The 19,299-nt window shown below is 43.3% G+C and overlaps 1 protein-coding gene across 1 annotated transcript; it reads right to left on the bottom strand.

Annotated features, from left to right (window-relative positions):
• Positions 1–7,436: 7,436 nt before the first annotated feature.
• LOC141993103 (V-set and immunoglobulin domain-containing protein 4-like) lies at positions 7,437–18,552 on the bottom strand. Its single transcript, XM_074962380.1, has 6 exons — positions 17,693–18,552; positions 15,074–15,430; positions 14,018–14,299; positions 12,939–13,052; positions 10,051–10,072; positions 7,437–8,334 (listed from the first exon to the last, which is right to left on the bottom strand). Exons 1-6 carry the CDS (start codon positions 17,745–17,747, stop codon positions 8,121–8,123), a joined length of 1,044 nt encoding a protein of 347 aa, XP_074818481.1. The 5' UTR covers positions 17,748–18,552; the 3' UTR covers positions 7,437–8,120.
• Between the last annotated feature and the right edge of the window lie 747 nt (positions 18,553–19,299).

Genomic DNA, 19,299 nt, shown 5'->3' with positions numbered 1-19,299 from the left:
TTAAGAGACAGGAGCTGGGACTTGGTCCTAGGGGAGTGGAGAAAAAAAAAAGTTTCAAAGTGAAAAACAGCAGGGTTTGCAGGAGCAGATAACAACCCCCACTCTTCTCCCAGAGCCAGGATAAAAAACTGGGGGTAAGGGTTTCCAAGTGTTTAAACTTAAGGAGCCCTACCCTTTGCTCAGAGCTAACTATATCCTTTTCTTCTCCTCCTCAGTTTGCTTAATTTGCTGCTGTTAGCCTGTACTTTAAAATAACTTCACCGGGTTAATTGGTTGCTTTCCACGCCACCCCCCCTCTCTCACACTTTTGGTTTTGCCGAAGTTTTAATGGAGGGCACTTTAGATATTTATGTGAAATGTTTGTTTGTTTTTGGAAAATGTTTGGTTTTTGGAAGTCTGCTGGATTCCGCTGAAATTTTTAGAGTAAAAGATCCAGGGGTGACCATGGAGATAAAAGTTTTTTTTACTGCCTTTTTGAACAATCCCGAGGTAAAGACAGCCCAGGGTAAAAGGCAGTTGTTTGCAGAAATTAATACTACCGTGTGTGGGGGGTGGGGGGAGGGGAATTTGGAGGGAAGTAAATGGCTGGGAGTTGTGGAAATGTTAAAAGGTAACGGTTGTGAAGATATTAAAGGGTTGTGGTGTTATAAGAAGGAAATTTCTGGTTTGATGATAAAATCTAGTTATGTAAATGTAATTTGTGCAACACGGTATAGTCACATTGGGTTGAATCATGGTAGTTAAACAAATTACACAAGCAGGTGAGGTGGCTTCTACCACCACCAAGGCCATCCTGAGGGATACACAGCATACGCAGCTGCGTAAGGCACCTGAAAATTTGGGGCACCCCTGGGTCTTAGTGTCCACCCTGCCATTTCTTCCTATCCTTGTTCTGACCCTTCCTGCAGGCTCCCACAGCTGACTGCTGTAGCCCGGTGAGTCTTCCTCCGGAGGGGATCTAGTAACTTAAAAGTGAAAAAGCCTTCCAGCCTGCCAGACCTATTAGCGGAACTCAAACTGTTAAAGAGCTATTCAAGTGGTAATGAAGCCATTTAACAGGCATTTGCCAACACCCAGGTATATACTGTCAAGACCTTAGTTTAAAAATTTGCTTTTAAAATATTTCATTAGAACATTGCTGAAGATTATAAAATCACATCTCTAAAAAATCCTTGCATAGATTTTTAGATGCATAATCTGAGTAAAAAGAAAAGGAGTGCTAGTGGCACCTTAGAGACTAGCCAATTTATTTGAGCATAAGCTTTCGTGAGCTACAGCTCACTTCATCGGATGCATTCAGTGGAAAATACAGTGAAGAGATTTATATACACACAGAACATGAAAAAATGGGTGTTATCATACACACTGTAAGGAGAGTGATCACTTAAGATGACAGGTTTCAGAGTAGCACCATGTTAGTCTGTATTTGCAAAAAGAAAAGGAGTGCTAGTGGCACCTTAGAGACTAGCCAATTTATTTGAGCATAAGCTTTCATGAGCTACAGCTCACTTCATCAGATGCATACTGTGGAAAATACAGAAGATGTTTTTATACACACAAACCATGAAAAAATGGGTGTTTATCACTACAAAAGGTTTTCTCTCCCCCCACCCCACTCTCCTGCTGGTAATAGCTTACGTAAAGTGATCACTCTCCTTACAATGTGTATGATAATCAAGGTGGGCCATTTCCAGCACAAATCCAGGTTCCCCCCCCCCCCCGCCCCACAAAAACCCCACTCTTCTGTTGGCAGCAGGAGAGCCGGGGGGGGGGGGGAGGGGGGGAACCTTTTGTAGTGATAATCAAGGTGGGCCATTTCCAGCAGTGATTCTGTTTATAATAAATTGTAAATCTGCATTTAAAACATTTGTAATTCTCCTAGGTTCTGCCTATATTTATAATTCTTCTATTTGACATAATTGTAAATCTGCAATATTGATTTACAATTCTGTACTAAAGCTTGCAAACCGTACCTTGCAAGCCGTCAATTGACTCTGCTTTCTCTGAATTGATACTTTTTCTCACTTGTTATTAAGATTGACGCTTGTAAAGCTAAACCACTCAATTGACTCTACTTTCTCTGTATTGACGCTTTCCCTTGATTGCAATTGAGATTGACGCTTCCAAATGTAAACCACTCAATTAACGTTACTTTCTCAAATGGTTATGTTCAATTGGCTCTACTTTGCAAATGGATACTTTGTGATGGAGATTGACATGCTTTTTTGTAACGCCCGCGAAGAGCTGCGAATTGGAGCAGCACTCATAGAAATGTCACAGAGACTCCCACCCTCTATAGTTTGGATCAGGATGTTAAAAAATGGGGAGTCTCAAATAAATAACACCTTTGTATGTTAAAAGAAAGTCAATACCGAAGGAATGTTAAGAGACAGGGAGTCTCAAATAAATAACAATACTCGGTGAAATAAGAAATGTGTTTTTATTAAAGTAAAGAATGTACGTGAATGAATGGTGGGTTTTGAATAATCAGGGAAGTGCCAGCCTAGGAATTTAATATCAATTGGCCGAAGACGACGCCAGGTGGAGACAACCAGAGAACCCCACCAGAGGGCAAACTGGGATCCACCCGACCAATTCAAAGGATGAAGAAAGCTGATGAGCACCTGACAGCCGTCCTGGAGCCGTCATGACTAACAATATGACAAAGCAAATTCCAAGGACTGGCATAGGAAGAAATTTCTATAAAAATGGACACTAAGGACTGAGAACTTTGAGTCTCCAGTTCTGCCACTACCCTTCAGGAGCATCGGATGCGCATCTGACACGGACTCGGCTCCACTCTCGTGTACAGGTTACCTGGCCAGTACTCTGTCATGAGCAACTTCTAGGCTGGTAACTATAACCCCTATGCAGAACTGGTATGAATGAATGAATGAATGAATGTGTGTATATATATATATATATTAGTTAAGTAAGGAATAAGTAACAATACAACAGTGTGTTTTATATATATTTCTTTTTATTATTATATTTACAATAAATGTGGCATTTTGCCTTGTCCCTTTAATAAGATCCTGCTGGTTTTTATTTTATTGGTATAACACATCCCCCCCCCCCCCCCCCGACAGTTGGGGGAGGGGACGTTCCTGTTAACTGCTGGAAATGGCCCACCTTGATTATCACTACAAAAGGTTCCCCCCCCCCCCCCCCGCTCTCCTGCTGGCAATAGCTCATCTTAAGTGATCACTCTCCTTACAGTGTGTATGGTAACACACCCACTGTTTCATGTTCTCTGTATATATAAATCTCCCTACTGTATTTTCCACTGCATGCATCTGATGAAGTGAGCTGTAGCTCACGAAAGCTCATGCTCAAATAAATTGGTTAGTCTCTAAGGTGCCATAAGTACTCCTTTTCTTTTTGCGAATACAGACTAACACGGCTGCTACTCTGAAACCTGTCATAATCTGAGTATTCATCTTTAGCCTTAAATGCTTGGATCTTCAGACATATAGTTTTTTAAATAAATCCTTCAAAAGACCACCCTTATCTAAAATACACATTTTAATTTTAATTACTATAGTACAAAAAATTGCTCCCAAAGTCTTCCTGTCCTTTCGGTCCTTCTCTTTCTCCTTTCAACCGCCCCCCCAGTTGAAGAGAGCCTTTACAGGGACAACACCCCTTTCCCTCCAGATAGGGCAATTCGTTTGTCCAGCTTTCTTTACTTCTGACTATTTGACGAACTAGCTTTAAGAGAACCCTCCAGCAAAATCAGTACCTTAGTAAGACATAGAATTCTTTGTTATGCCTAAAATCTTTGGAAACATTTTTTAAAGTTGGTGAAATTTCATAAACATGTCTATTGTTATGGAGATCACACAATGTAAATTAGTGTTTGCTTTTTAGAAAAAGGAAACACTAATTTACAATGAACATTGTTATGAACACACTAAACCCCTGTGACTGATTAATTTGAAATAATGTCTTTGTTTCAGTGAGTTAGATATGTAGTAATCTTGAATGATTACTTTATGAAGGCTAAAGAGTACATTTAAAATATAAAATCAGTTAGAAATACCGATTAAGAAAATGTAAAACAGAGAAGAGCTGCATCATGTCTTCCATAATTAATGTTGTATTCAGCAGGACAGCTGACTGGCCCTTACTAGAAAGTTTTTGCAAATAAATCTGACAAGCTTCAGGATGTATAAAAAAAACCCATGACTGACATTTTTTATTCCCAAGTTTAGTGCTTTTAATTGGGTACCTTCTGCATGTCCAGTCTTCAGCAGCTGGCATGCAATGGAAAATATGCTCTATTTTCTTTTGGAAAAAAAAAACACCACTCTTCTGCAATTTCTTTATAGTCATTTGCTTAATTTGGGTTCAGGGATTTGGCTAGAAGGGGGTGATCAGGGAGGGGGAGGGAAGAGAGGAGGGGGACAGTGGGGAGAGGGCGGGGCCTGGACAGCGTTGGGGGAGGGGGCCTGGAGCAGGGCAGGGGTGGCGTATGTGCGGGGTCACAGGTGGGCTGGGGAGCTAGCCTCCCCAAGTGGCAGCTTCACCCACTGCCCATGACCCCAGGTAAGAGGGGATTGGCTCCTGCACAGCCAGTGCGCACTGCAGTCTCCTTAGGCAGGGGCCGTATTCACAGAGCCGAATGTGCCAGCGCCGTGCATTCTGTATGAGGGAGAGGGTACGGGGGTCTCTGCGGGGAACTGACACTCTCTGCCACTGTGAGGCGGGCTGGGTGGCTCAGTATCCTTGCTGCCTCATCCCTCCCCCACCAGGCTGCAAGCCCAGGCTGCCGTCGGACATAGGGGCACCAGTTTAATAACACTGCATAGGGCCCAATAAATCCTAAGGACAGCCCTGATCACTACTATGTTTTTGTCCCCAGGAGCCTTTATACCTATTCTGTGGGAAAATGGGCCTTTTTCCCACAGAAATGGTCTGTAAAGGACTGCTGCAGGCAGCCAGATACTCTGATCTATATTATTTGACTATAGGACGAATTAATCAAAATCACTAACGGAATGTAAGGGGTTTCCACTAAAACTTGACTATCTCCGATTTTACAAGATGGGAATGTAATCTGGGTACAGCTGTGTAAAAAGTAATAGAAGCAGTGCAAGGGGTGTTGAGTAAAAGAGAATTTTCACATCTGAATCTTTTTGTGTAGTTATGTCAGGTTTTAAGGACTAAACCAATACTCATGGTTTGTAAAATCCTGTTTGTAGGTTTAAGATAATTGTTTTTTGTTTGTTTTTTTTTTTAAATAAAGAACAAACAATGGCACTAAATCTATTTGAATCTCTCATTCAAAGTTGCAAAACTGACAGACACTTTTTGCCAGACACAGGTAACTAGTGTTGTTTGGCTTTGGTATTTAGCATTTAACCCTTAAGGTACCTCAATGTTTAATATGTTTTTAAATAAAGACCAAAGTCGTGGCTGTGGTGGGAGGCGGCTGGGGCCACGGGCTGAGGGAGACATTTTGGATCTTTTTTTGTGTGCCCGCACAGGAAAAAAGGGGAGGAATGAAGGGAACACTGAGCCTTGGGGTGGCTCTGGGTGATCGGACTGTCACTTTGGTGGGGATGCAGGAGAAATCTGTGGGCATGGGGGAGACAGTTACACCTTGTGTGAAAGTTGATGTGGCTAATATAATGTTGTAGAGTTGAACTGTGGAAGGGGTGTGCATTTTCCCAGAACATGTGCAGTGTATATTGTAGAAGAAATGCAAACAAAACATGCTACTTAGTTAAAATCCTATTAGGGCTCCAAAAGGAGCCACAATAGGTTGTGTTTTCTTTTTCAGATGGCTGCATGTTTTAGAAGCAGGAGTTAAAAGTGAAAGGTAATCAGAACTCTGGTGGAAGTTAATTGTGTCCCTTTTAAGGCAGGGTCTCTGAGCTGCTAATAGCTTTGGATCCAAAAGCAAGCCAGAAAGCCTCTGTGTGGATGCAAATTACCTAGCTAATAGGGGAAGGAGAGCACTGCCCATAAATGGCAGTACAAAGGAGCTGCAAATAATAAATATACCCAGTCAACAAACAAGCTAGTTGTAAGCAAGAAGACTCAAATTGTGGCTCTCCAGGAAAGGGAGGTAGGAAAACAAGTCAAGCCTGAAAATAAGAGGGTCAGGTAAAAAAATAAGAGGGTCAGGCAAGGCTCTGTGGCGTCGGAGCTGAGAAGGGGGACACGGGGTAAATGTTCTGCGGCATCAGAGCTGGGAACAGAACACTGGGGAACAGACTATCGGCATATAGAGACAAGCCCGACTGGTGTGAAGGGCTTCAGAATATGCTTGCTTGGAAACTAACCCCAATAAACATTGCATTGTTTGCGCTTCAGACTACTGGTCTTTAGCTACTTGCTGTCTGTGTGACAAGAACCAGGGAAGCGAGAGGGTTGAGGGAAAGCCCTCTAACATCACCCTCGAGGGACAACAGTCTCCGCCCTTAACTCAAGGCTTTGACAACAGGAGGAGCTACAAGCCAGGTTCAAAGAGGTTGGAGCTGCAATTACTGTATTTGAAAATGATGCATCTGGTGTCAAGTCAGTCACCACTGGACTATGTGAAACAGTTCAGTTTAGGCCTATCAAGAAAGTACCTTGGCTTCTTAATTAGGCAAGCAGTTTCATGGTTCAGGGCATTTCAAGAGTTGGGAATGCAAGTTAACTACAAACAATACCAAGTAAGTGATTTCAGAGTAGCTCCACAGGAAAGAATGGCAATTTCATAACATGGAATTGGTTCTTTGCCTGTCTCTAGCTAGCCCCCAGCTGCTTTGCATCAGCACTGCAGCTACAGGATATTGTTGGTTTAAACACTATGGGCCACATCCAGTCCTTGCACAAGCAAGTTACATGTTTGAATTCAATAGGATAGTGCTAGGTTATACCAGGAGCTAAATGTGTGTCTCTATAGCTGACCCCAGAGAATGGCCAGTAGGAGAATACAGGAGGGTTGTTTCAGTGCTCTGGGGAAAGATATTTTTGAAAGAAACAACATCATTGCTTTTTTAATATCCAACATGTGAACTGATTTAAAAAGGTACTGAACACATTTTTACAGGCGAAAATATAGTCTTGTAATTATAATCTTCAGGAAGGGATTTAGGAATAGATGACATCCGCTAAGGACAAAGTTCTGCCCAAAGTTATGCAAATTCCCTAACAGGGAGTGCCCGGATAAAACTGAGGGCAGAATCAGGCCCAACATCTGAATGTGGGTTTGTGAACAGGAGTGGGTGGAAGAGAGGCAGCTACAGGAATAGTTTTAAGTTAGTGGAAATTTTTTATTAACTCAACACTTAAGAGCTGTGGCAAGGGATGGTTGTTAGCATATGATTCCATGCTAAAAATACCATTTTGCATAGGAAAACACTGTTGCCTATATTAAAGCCTAAGGGCAAAGCAAGGAGCAGAAAAAAATGACAGTGGGAGATGCCAACACTCCTCGCCCCAGACTTTTTAAAAAGTATCTTCCATCTTTTCCAAATGTTAAAAATGCAATTCTAGCAGGAGACAAAAGGAAGGGACTCTCTGAAGGAATAGGTCCCAAGTTGCAATTTGAGATACTATATGATTGGATAGCTAACTAGCAGCCAAACTTTACTACAGAATACATACAGATTTCCTCTTGCAGTACAGGTATGGTATAAAAACTATTACAGAGCAAGATACGGATGTAGAGTTTGTTCCTTTCCGCTGGTCCCTTCAGTACTAGGCTGTTCTTATTTTGGCCTTGCTCTCAGGTTTTTTTTTCCTGAACTCTCCTCGCATTATTAAAGGACCTTCCATTGTCTGTGCTGAATATTAGACCCCAGGGGGGGGAAGAGAGAAAAAAAAAAAAGAGCGAGCGAGACACACAGACACACACACTTTTCACCTTGTATCATTCCTGGATAGTTTACAGCAGGAAGCTGATCTTAGAAAGTTCTCATGCAAGTTCTCAAGCACCAATAGGGCAGACTGGATTCCATGAAGAACCAGAGGGTGATGCAATTGCCCTTCAACAATTAAACAATGAAGCTTAATATTTTTATGAGAAGATGGCAAGGATGAAGGGCTTCCCTTAATGAATGGTCACCATTCAAGTTCTACAGCCCTACCTTCTGCACTGCTGCTGGTGTGTAAATGCTGGTTTTCTATGGAACATCCCCCAGTTCATATTCAGATGCTGTTGCTTTCACAAGAGTTGCATAGTCATTGTTTTTCATTGTGCCAATTGTCTCATATTCATTCTTTTCCACAGGCTGTGACGTATAGTTGTTTTCACCTCTAGATTTTGCTTCCTCGTATGTGCACTTGTCATTGACTCCTGAATAAGTCTCTCCTCTTGTGTGGTTCTTGGAGTTAGGACTGAAACAAAAGTCGAATATTAATGGGAGGAACGAGCCAGGGGAGACTTAACATCACCCAGTTTCAAGATCCTGGGCAATGGTCCCTCTAATTTTTCCCATCCATGTGCAGAATGAATTTTGTTATGTTCACTAATATGGAGGTGATGTGTGCTGGGGGTGTGGCCGAGGGGTTCAGAGTATGAGAGGGAGCTCAGGGCTGGGGCAGAGGATTAGGGTGCAGGGGGTGAGGGCTCCGGCTGGGGGTGGGACCAGGGGTTTGAGGTGCAGGCTGCCCCCGGGCTGTGGGGGGAAGAGAAGAGAGAAAGAGAGAAACTCCCGCCAGCTCTCTCTCCCTGCAGCAGCCTCTGGGCCCGGGTCGAGCGCCTCTCCCCGCCACAGCAGCTGCGAGGCTGGGGAAAAAGGCACTTCTCCACGCCACAGCCCGTGGGTGGGGGAGTCCTCTCTCCCAGTTGCAGCCCCAAAGCTGGGAGGGAGAGGCATATCTCCTTGACGTGCCGCAGCCCCAGGGCTGGGGGAGTTAAGTGCGCAGCCTTTGGTGGCCTCCTGTGCGGCCGCAGACCTTAGTGGGAATTTAGGTCCTGGGCCAGATTTTAGTTTGCATTGCACCAGCATAAACCTGGAGTCATTCCACTAATGTCAGTGGAGTGACACTGGATTTACAGCAGGGTAGCAGAGATCAGGCTTTAGTCCTCTGCTTTTAAATGACAGTGGAATATTAGCTATGGAACAACAAGACCCCGGATGCTAACCCAAGTACATTATGGGAGGCTGAAAAAGTTGTATTAAAAGGAAAAGCAACAATCTGCTAAGTTTGGGACCAAATTCTCTGCTGATGTATGACACTGACCTCAGTGGGGCTATGCCAGCTTGGGATTTGGCCCTTGGAAAATAAAGGACAGAATAAATAGTGGACAAATTGCAACATACGGGCCAAGTACAGCTGATAAAGTTCTCAAAGGTGGCATGTGGCTAGCCACATTTTTTACAATGAAGGTGCAACCAACGAAGAGAAGTCCCAGCATGCAGTGAGCAATGTTGATCAGAGTTAGACCTTATTTTAACATACTGCTGTACAAACCTCACTTGGACAAATTTCATTGGCAGAATACCACACTGCAACATACACTCTTACGATCACTTTATTGGCATCTGGATAAGTAGCTCCCACATTACATATTGTTTTATTGTCAGGACCTTTAAATTGGCAGCTTGTCTTGTGTATGTGTGTTAGTGAATGGAAGAGTAGGACAGAGGGATTCAAATTTCGGATTAGGATGGTCCAGGAAGAAATACCAGGGAGTAATGGAAGGAGGTTCAGCAAAGGACAGTTTTGGATGAACATCAGGAAATGGTTCTCAATTGGGAGACTATCCCAAGGGAAGAGCTAGAAATTCTTGTTCTTTAGATTCTGGACAAAACTCTGAATTCACTACAGAGGACAATTGTCCTCTGGTCTCTTTGGTGAAGGAACAGAGAATCCAATAGGTCTTTTCCAACTCCAATTTTGGTGATTCTAAGATATTCAAACATTTCTATCGCTGTCCCCTGTGTGAATATCTAATGCTGTCAATCAAAAATACCATTAATACCACCTCCTCCTGTATAACCAAAGAGGACATTCATTCTTCACTTGGCAAATAGCTGTCCTGCCACAGAAATCAATATTACAACCCCAGAAGTTCTTTCAGCATGACAGATGAAGAATCTTACTCACCATGTTACTTCATTAGGATTATCTGAAAAGAAGAAAACGAAATATTTTGTAGTTTTATTCTTCCAAGTGGAAATCAGATTTTTATTTTTAAGGTCTTATCATTGAAAGATGTAATAATAATTGCCCTTACATAACACAGTATGTTTTTATAACAATGGCCAGTGCCAGGTGCTTCAGAGGAAATGAACAGGAGAAGCAATCATCGAGTGATTTAATTCTTTTTTTGAGCCCTGTGACAGTGATAATTTCCAAAAGGCTTCTGTCACTGAAGTGCCCTATGCTGCAATGAACGCTGAAAATCTCTTCCCATTAGGGCTGGATGTATTAGGCCTGTCCGGCTAGCGAGTAGACACTAAAGTTGATTCAACCAGAATGAAAAGTTAAAATTGCAAAATTAGCATCAAGTTTACAGAGTGATTCAGTTACATTTATCTGTGAATTTACTGCAATGACAAAATAGATACATGACATGACCTCTAAACTAGTAATATGTAGTGTAGATACTTGATGCTCTGAGAAAAAGTCAGTTTTACAAAACTGAAAACAAATCACAAATCAGCTGTGGGGGGGGCGGGGGAGGAAGTATTTAAACAGAAAAAATGTGAATGATAATTGGGAACAATTTAAGCTGGCCAATAAGCCCACAATTGCACCATTTAACACTGGGGGAAGCAGATAGTAACGAATAAAAACTAACAGCTAAGAATTGTAGAAAATTGATTAAGGAAGCAAAAGAAATCTATGCCCAGCAGAGTTAAGAACAATAAGGAGTTTTTATTTACAAACAAGGAACAAAAGGAATCCAGACAATAGTACTGGTCCACTATTAGATGAAAATGGAAGTATGGTCAATAATAATAATGTGGGGGGAAAAAGGAATAGTGTCCAATAATAACTAAATAGCATAATAAACTACTTATGCTAAACAATCTGTTCCACCTTGTATTTAGTTGTGACTCTCAGTTAATTTCCCACACCTGAAGATGTTTGCAACATCAGGAGTGTCACAGTTAAATACAAGGTAGAACAAATTGTGTAGCATGAGTAGTTAACACATTTCAAGGGATCAGATCTGTGTAGCTTGAAAGCTCGTCTCTCTCAGTAACAGAAGTTGATCCATTACAAGATATTACCTCATCAGCTTGTCCCCCAGAATTGTTGGCATTTGACTAGAGGCAGCTGTAGGGGTTAGGTGGTTCTCTCTTCTCTCTGCCATGTGCTCAGTGACACAAGCCTTCTTGCTGCTTTATAAAACTCTCTCTCTCTCCCTTTATTTTTACTCTTTCTGTAACAGGCTAAGAGACTTGCTTTTCCCAGCTGTTCTCTCTCACTTTGTGTCTTATCTTCTCTAATATACACGCTCTATTCTTTATTTCAAAAGACATACTTTGAAAAATGTGTGAAAAATAATTGAAACCTAAATGCATAAACAATATTTTCTAAAAACTAATATTTAATACCTTTATTTAAAAAAAAAGATAAAAATAATTTCTCTGAAAAGACCTCAGCATATTTAAGGGACTTATTTTTTGCAGTTTTAAAACACTCTTTTCTGACATTTTTCCTTTTTCACTGTCATAGTCCATGTTATTTTGTAAATTATCTAAAAATGCCTATAAAAGTATTTTTCTTTAAAATGTGTGTAAAATACCTGTTTTCTTCTAACCTTAACGCGTAAAACTCACACAAACAGCCCTAAAGTTCCCCATGAAAAAAAAAAATTCAAAATGGCCAACTGCACCAAAAGCACACATATCCCAATAGGAGACTGGGGCAGAATGTAAACCAAAAGAGGGGCATGGAAACTGGTCAGAGTTATGTGGTGACAAACGCTATACAGTGCTTAGCTATGTAGATCTGAATTATCCCAACACTGGGGCGATATTTGATCTGGGAGTTTATTATACATTTAGGGGACAATATGGGTCCAGATCTGAATTTCATGTCTGTTCAAATGCGGGGTTTGGGCCTTTCTCCAGAGTGACATAGTTCATTGCCTGCTCACATCCTGCTCAGTACTTGGTTGCCCAGTGACTGCTTTGCACCAGCTATGCTAGTGCAATATGGCTGCCCGGAATACCCCCAGCACAGATGGCTTTCTTTGGCAGATGCTGAGCCATCTCTCTGCCCTTTCATATTTGCTCACCACCCATGGAAGGGGTTGTAATGAATCTGCTAAGCAGGGAACTACCCATTCCCATCAACCACCTCCCCACCACACTTCATTTTCCACAGGCCAGATAGGAAGAGGGGGCAGAATTCTATTGAAAGAACGGACCAAGGAAGTTCTCTGGCCCTTCTTTGGAAGCAATGGTGGCATGGCCAGTAGCAGCAGCGAAGCCTGAGGCAGAGGGAAACGTCCAGGAACTATGTACGGAGCAGGCTGCACAGAAACCAGGAAACCACATGTGGAACAGGGGATGACTTGAAGCAGGGAGTTCTGCAGAACACAGGCCATAGGAGGGCCAAGGCTAGATGATTACAGTGGTCCCTTCCGTCATCTACTCTTTCTACAGTCAACAGGAACTGTGCTGAGATGTCAATTGGAAGCAACTTTTATAGAATGAAACCATGTTGACTTCCTAGCAAACAGCTCTGGGGCACACAGCTGCAAGAAGTGCATTCGCACGATTGGAATGGATAGATAAAGTACTGTAGCTCAGTGCTCAGAGAAAAGGAGACTAGCACACTGGATTCTGATTACCCTGTCAGTTCCTGTTCTTGATAAGCTATGCCTACCCCTTAGTGTTCCATTTCAAGAAGTGATCTCGATTGACTTATTTTCTTTCATTGCACTGTAGCAATGTTTTTATTTGGCCCCTCTCCAGAAATCTTCAGAAGCAAAGTCAGCCTGTTTGCCCGGAGCATCCCCAGCACACCCCACTCACCCTTCTTGGTCTCTCTCTTACACAAGACGACCGCAATGACAACACACACCACAGCCACAGGGAGCACGACAATCAGGATGATGAGATAGAGGGGCAGGCTGGTCCCCTGGTACTCTAGATCAAAACAGCACACTGTGAGGTTTCAAGTAAGGAAGCAATTGTGCTCTGCTGGACTCCCCAACATACTGAATTCTCCCAAACCATGGGAGTTATGGAGGCAGGAATTTTGCTCCTGATGACTTCATGACGAACCACATGAAACTAAGGAAATCCATGACTCCTCTAGGGATGTCCTTCCAAGTGTTAAGACAGCTGCCATCCCATGGAGCCTGCAACCAAGTAGCCCAACGGCACAAGGTCATGCTTCACAGGAGAGCAGAGGAAAGGGGTGTAGCAGCTAGAACCACATAGGGCAGCAGAGGTCATTTCCAGCAAGTTCTATCAACCTGAGGTCTAACTTCTAAAATGGCAGCAAGTGGACGTGTCACATTCAACCCACCCTTCTCCATCATTCACACAGAACCGCAATGAAACCACCACTTCACTTCCTGTCTCCCAGTTGCTTCCAATTCAGCACTGAGCAGACCTCACCTCCTTCTGATACCATGGTGTGCACCTTGGTCTCAGAGCAGGGCATCATGGTTGCTGGTTTTGTGAGGTCTAAGAGAGAAGTGACAAATGTGTCAGACTCTTCCACCCCTTCAATTATGAATTTATAAATTGGGTAAATGCAAAAGTTGTAAACCTCCCACGTCTTATAGAGCACTTCTCATCTGTAGATCTCAAAGGACATGACAAAGAGAATGCCCGTTATCTCCAAGGGTAAACTGAGGCACAGGAAGGGGACTTGCCTCAGGTCAGCAAGCTGGCAAGTGGCAGAGCTGGAGGACTGAACATTTTTATGACCCTAGCCAGTGATCAGCTTTGTCCTAACTAGGAAGGCTGAGAGTGACAGCTAGCGAATCTCACTGTTGTTTACATTCAATCTAAATGTCTAAACCTTTCTTAAGCCCGCTAAGCCATTTGTCTCATTATCACCCAGTGTCTCAGATCACCAAGCACTAATTTGGGGCACTTACCCCTCACAGTCAGCTGCACTGCATCACTCTGCCGTATGACTCGTGAGCTTGCTCTGTTTTCTGCTTCACAGTAATATTTCCCCATGTCAGACGTTTGCAGAGACTCAAACATGAGTACGGCGTGATTGCTCACAGGCACTGCGTTTCCTCCTGGCTCTCCCTTGAACCATCGGTAGATGATGGGTGGGGACCCACTGACAGAACAGGTCAGGCTTGTCCGAGCCCCTTTTGGTACAGTGAATCCCAGAGTGCCTGGTCTGATGATGGGTTTAGTCACTGCAACTGAAAGACAGAGGGAAAGAGATTTGGGTCTGAATTGTCCTGAAGTTGCAGGGTATTTGATCATCATAGAGAAAGGTGCAGGAGTCAGACTTCCCTGAATTCCATGGCTGTTCACCCTTCTCCAGAATGAATTCATTCATTACCTGCTCATATAATCCCCTTCTATACAGAGTTTCTGAGCTCCATTCATTGTTTCCTTGTGACTGCTTTGCACCAGCTGTGCCAGCACAACGTGGCCACTGCAGGGAATACCCCCACACCACAGCCTGTCACTGTCAGAGGCAGAGCTATTTTTCTGCCCCTCCATAAGCCTTCCACACCAAATGCAGAGAGAGAGTTCTGGGGTGTGTTGGGGATGTTCTTGAGTGTGTAGCTGGGGCAATCCTGTACTCCAACTCTTCTGTAACTGCTGCAAGGCCCATAGATATGTTCAGCAGTGAGGCACCTTAAAGCAGTCGTGAAGGCTGTCTTAAGTAGCACTAGTGGCCAAGCTAGGTACAAGCCACACCCCCAAATCAATGTCACAGGCATGACTCCCATCCTTTGGTTCATTTCCCTCTAATTAGGGTGGGGCTAGTGCCAGTGCAGTGAAGACGACGCATGGCACTCGAGAATCCATGGGAAATGCTGGCCCCAACCCTGCAGATGTGGGGAGTCAGTGTGGAGTGGAAGTCCCTCTGCATAACCCCATCTGAACCAGATCTAAAGCCAGCTCGGGCAAGTGCTTTATGAGTGAGAAATGCCAAGTAAATCACATTTTATTATTGGATTTACCTTTAACGACATTAACTCTAGTGGTTCTCTCTCTTGTTAGCAGGCTCTTGTCCTGGGCTCTCCAGGTGACTTTGCAAGTGTAGTGTCCACTGTCTGAGACTTCAAGCTTCTCAATTTCAAGAGACACATCGCCTGGCCTGCTATTTGGCACGCTGACCCTACCTCTGTACTGTGACAACAGGATGTGATCGTCAGAGCTATCCCTTCGAAAGATGGTGGAAGGGCTTTGATCTCGTTCCAGGGTCCAAATGACTGTTTGCTGCACAAAGTCCTGGGAAGGCACGTAGACACATGGCAAGGTGATGGAACTCTTCCATGTCCCTTCAAGGTCGTGGGGGCCAGTCAGTTCCAGGATGGCTGTAGAGAGGGAACAGGAGATGAGGGGTAGAAATAAAAGAACAAAGGAGAGAATGTCAGTAAGACCAAACAGTGCTAGAGGCACATCCAGGTGGAGTCCACTAAGCTGCAAGCACACAGACAGTTGTTCTTGACAAATACTACTGCTCGATTTCCCTAATCACACCTAGTAGATAGGGCAATGGCTTAGGATGTGGGAGACCTGGCTTCAGTTCCCTGCTCCACCGTGGAATTCATGTGTGACCTTGGGCAAGCCACTTATTTCTTATTTCCCCCTCTGTAAGATGCAGATAACACCACTTGCCGTCTCACAGGGGTGTGGTGAGGAAACATACATGAAAAGATTGTGAAGTGCTCTGAGCTCTATTCATGTAAAGGAATTATGGTTATTGCCTCTCAGATCCTGTCATAACTTAATGTGGCTGCTTAGAAAGTTTTTCCCCCTCTTCCTTAAAGTGCCCCACAGAGCAGAAAGAGATATTCAGAGGCTGATGCACATCAAGGCATGTTGTCCTAATTAGTTCGAACACAAGTCATGCGTTCTCTTAAAATGTCACTGGCCTTTGGTCCGTGAACTGGAACAATGGATCCGAAGTTCCCTGAACTTTGGGGAGGTCCAGATCTGCATCTGGTCTTCTTGGTTCATGGGCAACCTTATAAGACGAATCTCAACCAGATCACTGGATCGGAACTATGGGCAAGTTTGCATTTGGAGCCACACTTATCTCCAAGTTCTGTGAAGCTAGGCTCACTCTTCCAGTATATCAGATCGCCATCCAAATTTCAGCCTCAAATTGTCTGAACTGCTGCATCTCATTAGCAAATGACTTCAGAATTTTCCTCAAAGTCCAGCTTTTACTTTTCATCCCCCTAGACCCCTTTTCTGAAAGCCTCCTGTTACTTTTAACTCCGTTTAAAACAGAACTCCAAGCAAGCAACTGCAATAGGAGCTCACATACATCTAAACTTTTACTTTTGCATCAGAAACCAGGACTGGTGCCTTACTTGACATCCTTTCCTAAAACTGGGTTTCCACACTCACCTTTCAAAGCAGTTTTCAACATTTTCCCCTTACCCTGTTTTCCAAGTTCATTGTCATTCAGTGCAGATTTACTGATAAAGTGCAAGCACATTTCATTTGAAACTGCAGCACGATGTAAAACGACAGCTCAGATTCTGATCTCAATTGAATGATATTGATATCTCAATTGAATGTAAGATATTTTATTTACACTTATGGAGATCAGAATCTGTTTGGAGGAGAGTTGCGTGCAGAGCCATAGCTAGCACTGTAATTACGACACCCACTAGTACAGGAGTGGGCAAACTATGGCCCGCGAGCTGTTTTAAGCCAGCCTGCATGCTGCACCAGCGGGTGCAGCCCCACCCCACTCCACAAGGGGCACTGGGGTGGGGCTGCACCACACGGCTCAGCCCTGCTCCGGCCGGGGTGCTGGGTCAGGGGCTGTACCACGCTTGAGGTAAGTGCCGCTTGGAGCCTGCACCCCATAGCCTCTCCCTGTGCCCCAACCCCCTGCCCCAGCCCTGATCCCCCTCCTGCTCTCCAAACCCCTTGATCCCAGCCCAGAGCACCCTCCTGCACCCCAAACCTCTCATCCCCAGCCCCACTCCAGAGCCCACACCCCCAGCCAGAACCTGCACCCCTCCCGCCCTCCAAACCCCTCGGTCCCAGCCCAGAGCACCCCAAAATCCTCATCCCCAGCTTCACCCCAGAGCCTGCACCCCAACCCCAATTTTGTGAGCATTCATGGCTCGCCACTCAATTTCTATTCTCCGACATGGCCCGCAGGCCAAAAAGTTTGCCCAACCCTGCACTAGTAGGATTCTGAAAAGCTAAGTTCAAAAAGAATGAACATATTCCAACTACAACATGAATTCTGAAGAAGCTAAAATGCCAGAGAATAAACTCTCCCAGTACCCTGGACAGTCTTGTTTTATTCTTAGTCTGAATACGTTAAATCTGACAAATTGCTCAATACTGGGCTGTTTCTTACATTCTCCTTGTTGTATGTGATGCAAATAGCTGAACTGGAAATATACAAGAGGCATTTTCAATCCATGGATAACAAGCTGCTACTTTCTACATGGTTTGAATTTGAAGTGACTGAAAACCAAGCTGGTAGAACAGAAGAGATACTGGTTTTCACAGCCTTTTAAAGGTTTAATTCTTTTATCAGGTCCATACCTATGTGAACTTAGATTAACTGTCTCTGAATATGGAAAATGTTTTCATTTACTCACCACTGCAGAAGGTGAAGGAATTCACAAACACCACTAGCCACACTAACTTTTCCATTCTTCACAGAACCGCAGCTACTTCTCTTACCCTGGACCTCCTCTCCTATCATCAGATGCCAAGTCAGCCATACTTCCTTTCAGCACTCGCTCACTCAGCTAGCATACAGAGTTGCTGCTGCTCTTTTCCTTCCTTTTTTTCACAAAAACCACAACTATGTTCTTACTGAAAGTGTTGGAGTGATGGTTCTACAGACAGGACGGATCCTAATGAAGGATGAAGTTAGGAAAAAGGACTAAGGTTTTTTTTCCTCTTTTTCCATTACATATTACCTTTACTTTGAGTCTGCTTTGCTTGCCATTCATTTGATTGGCCAAGTAATTGTTTCCTTTGATTATCTTTTTAACTGGACATTTTTGCCTTCTTTTCATGTTTTGCATTCTTCTCTCAAACGCCGTATTTTTATATCATCTATCACACACAAGTTCTGTTAAAAGCACATTATGGTTGCAAAGAGAAGCACTCAATAGTTAGGTAGTGCCAGAATTAAGATAAATTGATTTTGGCCCAGTCTATGTGTATATGCATTAAGGTACAGTATTGAATTATAGGATCACTTTTTTCCCCCCACAGGACCCCTGCCTCGTTCAGTGCACAAAATGGCTGGTGAATGAACAGCTGTTTGATTTTGTTTTCTCCTCATTCTTCAACATGTGGACTTTGGCTGGTTGAGGAGCTTGCTGGGTCATTAATATTGATTTTCAATAAGTTTTGGGGCACTGGGAAAGTTCCAAAAGACCAGGAGAAAGCAAGTGTTGTGCCAAATTTTTATAAAGGGTAAACCGGGTAATCATAGGCCTCTTGGCCTGACATCAATCCCAGCCAAGATAATGGAGCAACTGATATGGGACTTGGTTAATAAAGAAGTAAAGAATGATAACATAATTAATGCAAATCAATATGGGTTTATGGGAAATAGATCCTGCCAAACTAACTTGATAGCTTTTTTTTTTTTAAATGAGATTACAAGTTTGGTTCTTAAATGTAATAACGTTGGCTTAATATAGTAGACATCTTCAAGGCATTTGACTTGATACCACATAGCATTTTGTTAAACAAAACCTAGAACAATATAAAATTAACATGGCACACATTAAATGGGTTAAAAACTGGCTAACAGATAAGTCTCAAAATGTAACTGTAAACAGGGACTCATTATCAAGCAGGTTTGTTTCCAATGTGGTTTTCCAGAGATCGGTTCTTGGCCCTGTGCTATTTAGCTTTTTAATCAATGACCTGTAAGGAAACAAAATTGCTGAAAATTTGCAGACGATACTTATTTACCTCTCCCCAAATTTTTGTAAGACGACAGGTCACTAATGCACAGCCATCAGGATTGTTTAGTAAACTGAGGGCAAGCAAGCAAACAATATGGGCTTTAATGTGACTAAACATAAATGCATACGTCTAGGAACAAAGATGGTGGCCAGGCTCATGGGATGGAGGGCTAGATCCTGGGAAGCAGAGATTCTGAAAAAGATTTGGGGGCTGTGGTGGGAGGAAAAATAAAAATCAGATGAACAAGAGCTCCCCCATTGTGACTCTGTGCCAA

The sequence above is a fragment of the Natator depressus genome, chromosome 9 (assembly GCF_965152275.1).
Source record: "Natator depressus isolate rNatDep1 chromosome 9, rNatDep2.hap1, whole genome shotgun sequence".
In the NCBI taxonomy this organism is placed as follows: Eukaryota; Metazoa; Chordata; order Testudines; family Cheloniidae; genus Natator; species Natator depressus.
Note: the sequence above shows the minus strand (reverse complement) of the source record. Positions and strands in the feature narration are given on the sequence as shown.

What these genes read in the sequence shown, in the direction of transcription:
- LOC141993103 (XM_074962380.1), bottom strand. Translation starts at nt 17,747, where the DNA reads ATGGAAAAGTTAGTGTGGCTAGTGGTGTTTGTGAATTCCTTCACCTTC. An exon ending in TAAGAGAGAGACCAAGAAGG is followed by an intron (nt 10,073 to 12,938) that starts GTGAGTGGGGTG and finishes TCTTCTTTTCAG; the next exon opens with ATAATCCTAATGAAGTAACA. An exon ending in AATCCTAATGAAGTAACATG is followed by an intron (nt 8,335 to 10,050) that starts GTGAGTAAGATT and finishes CTTTTGTTTCAG; the next exon opens with TCCTAACTCCAAGAACCACA.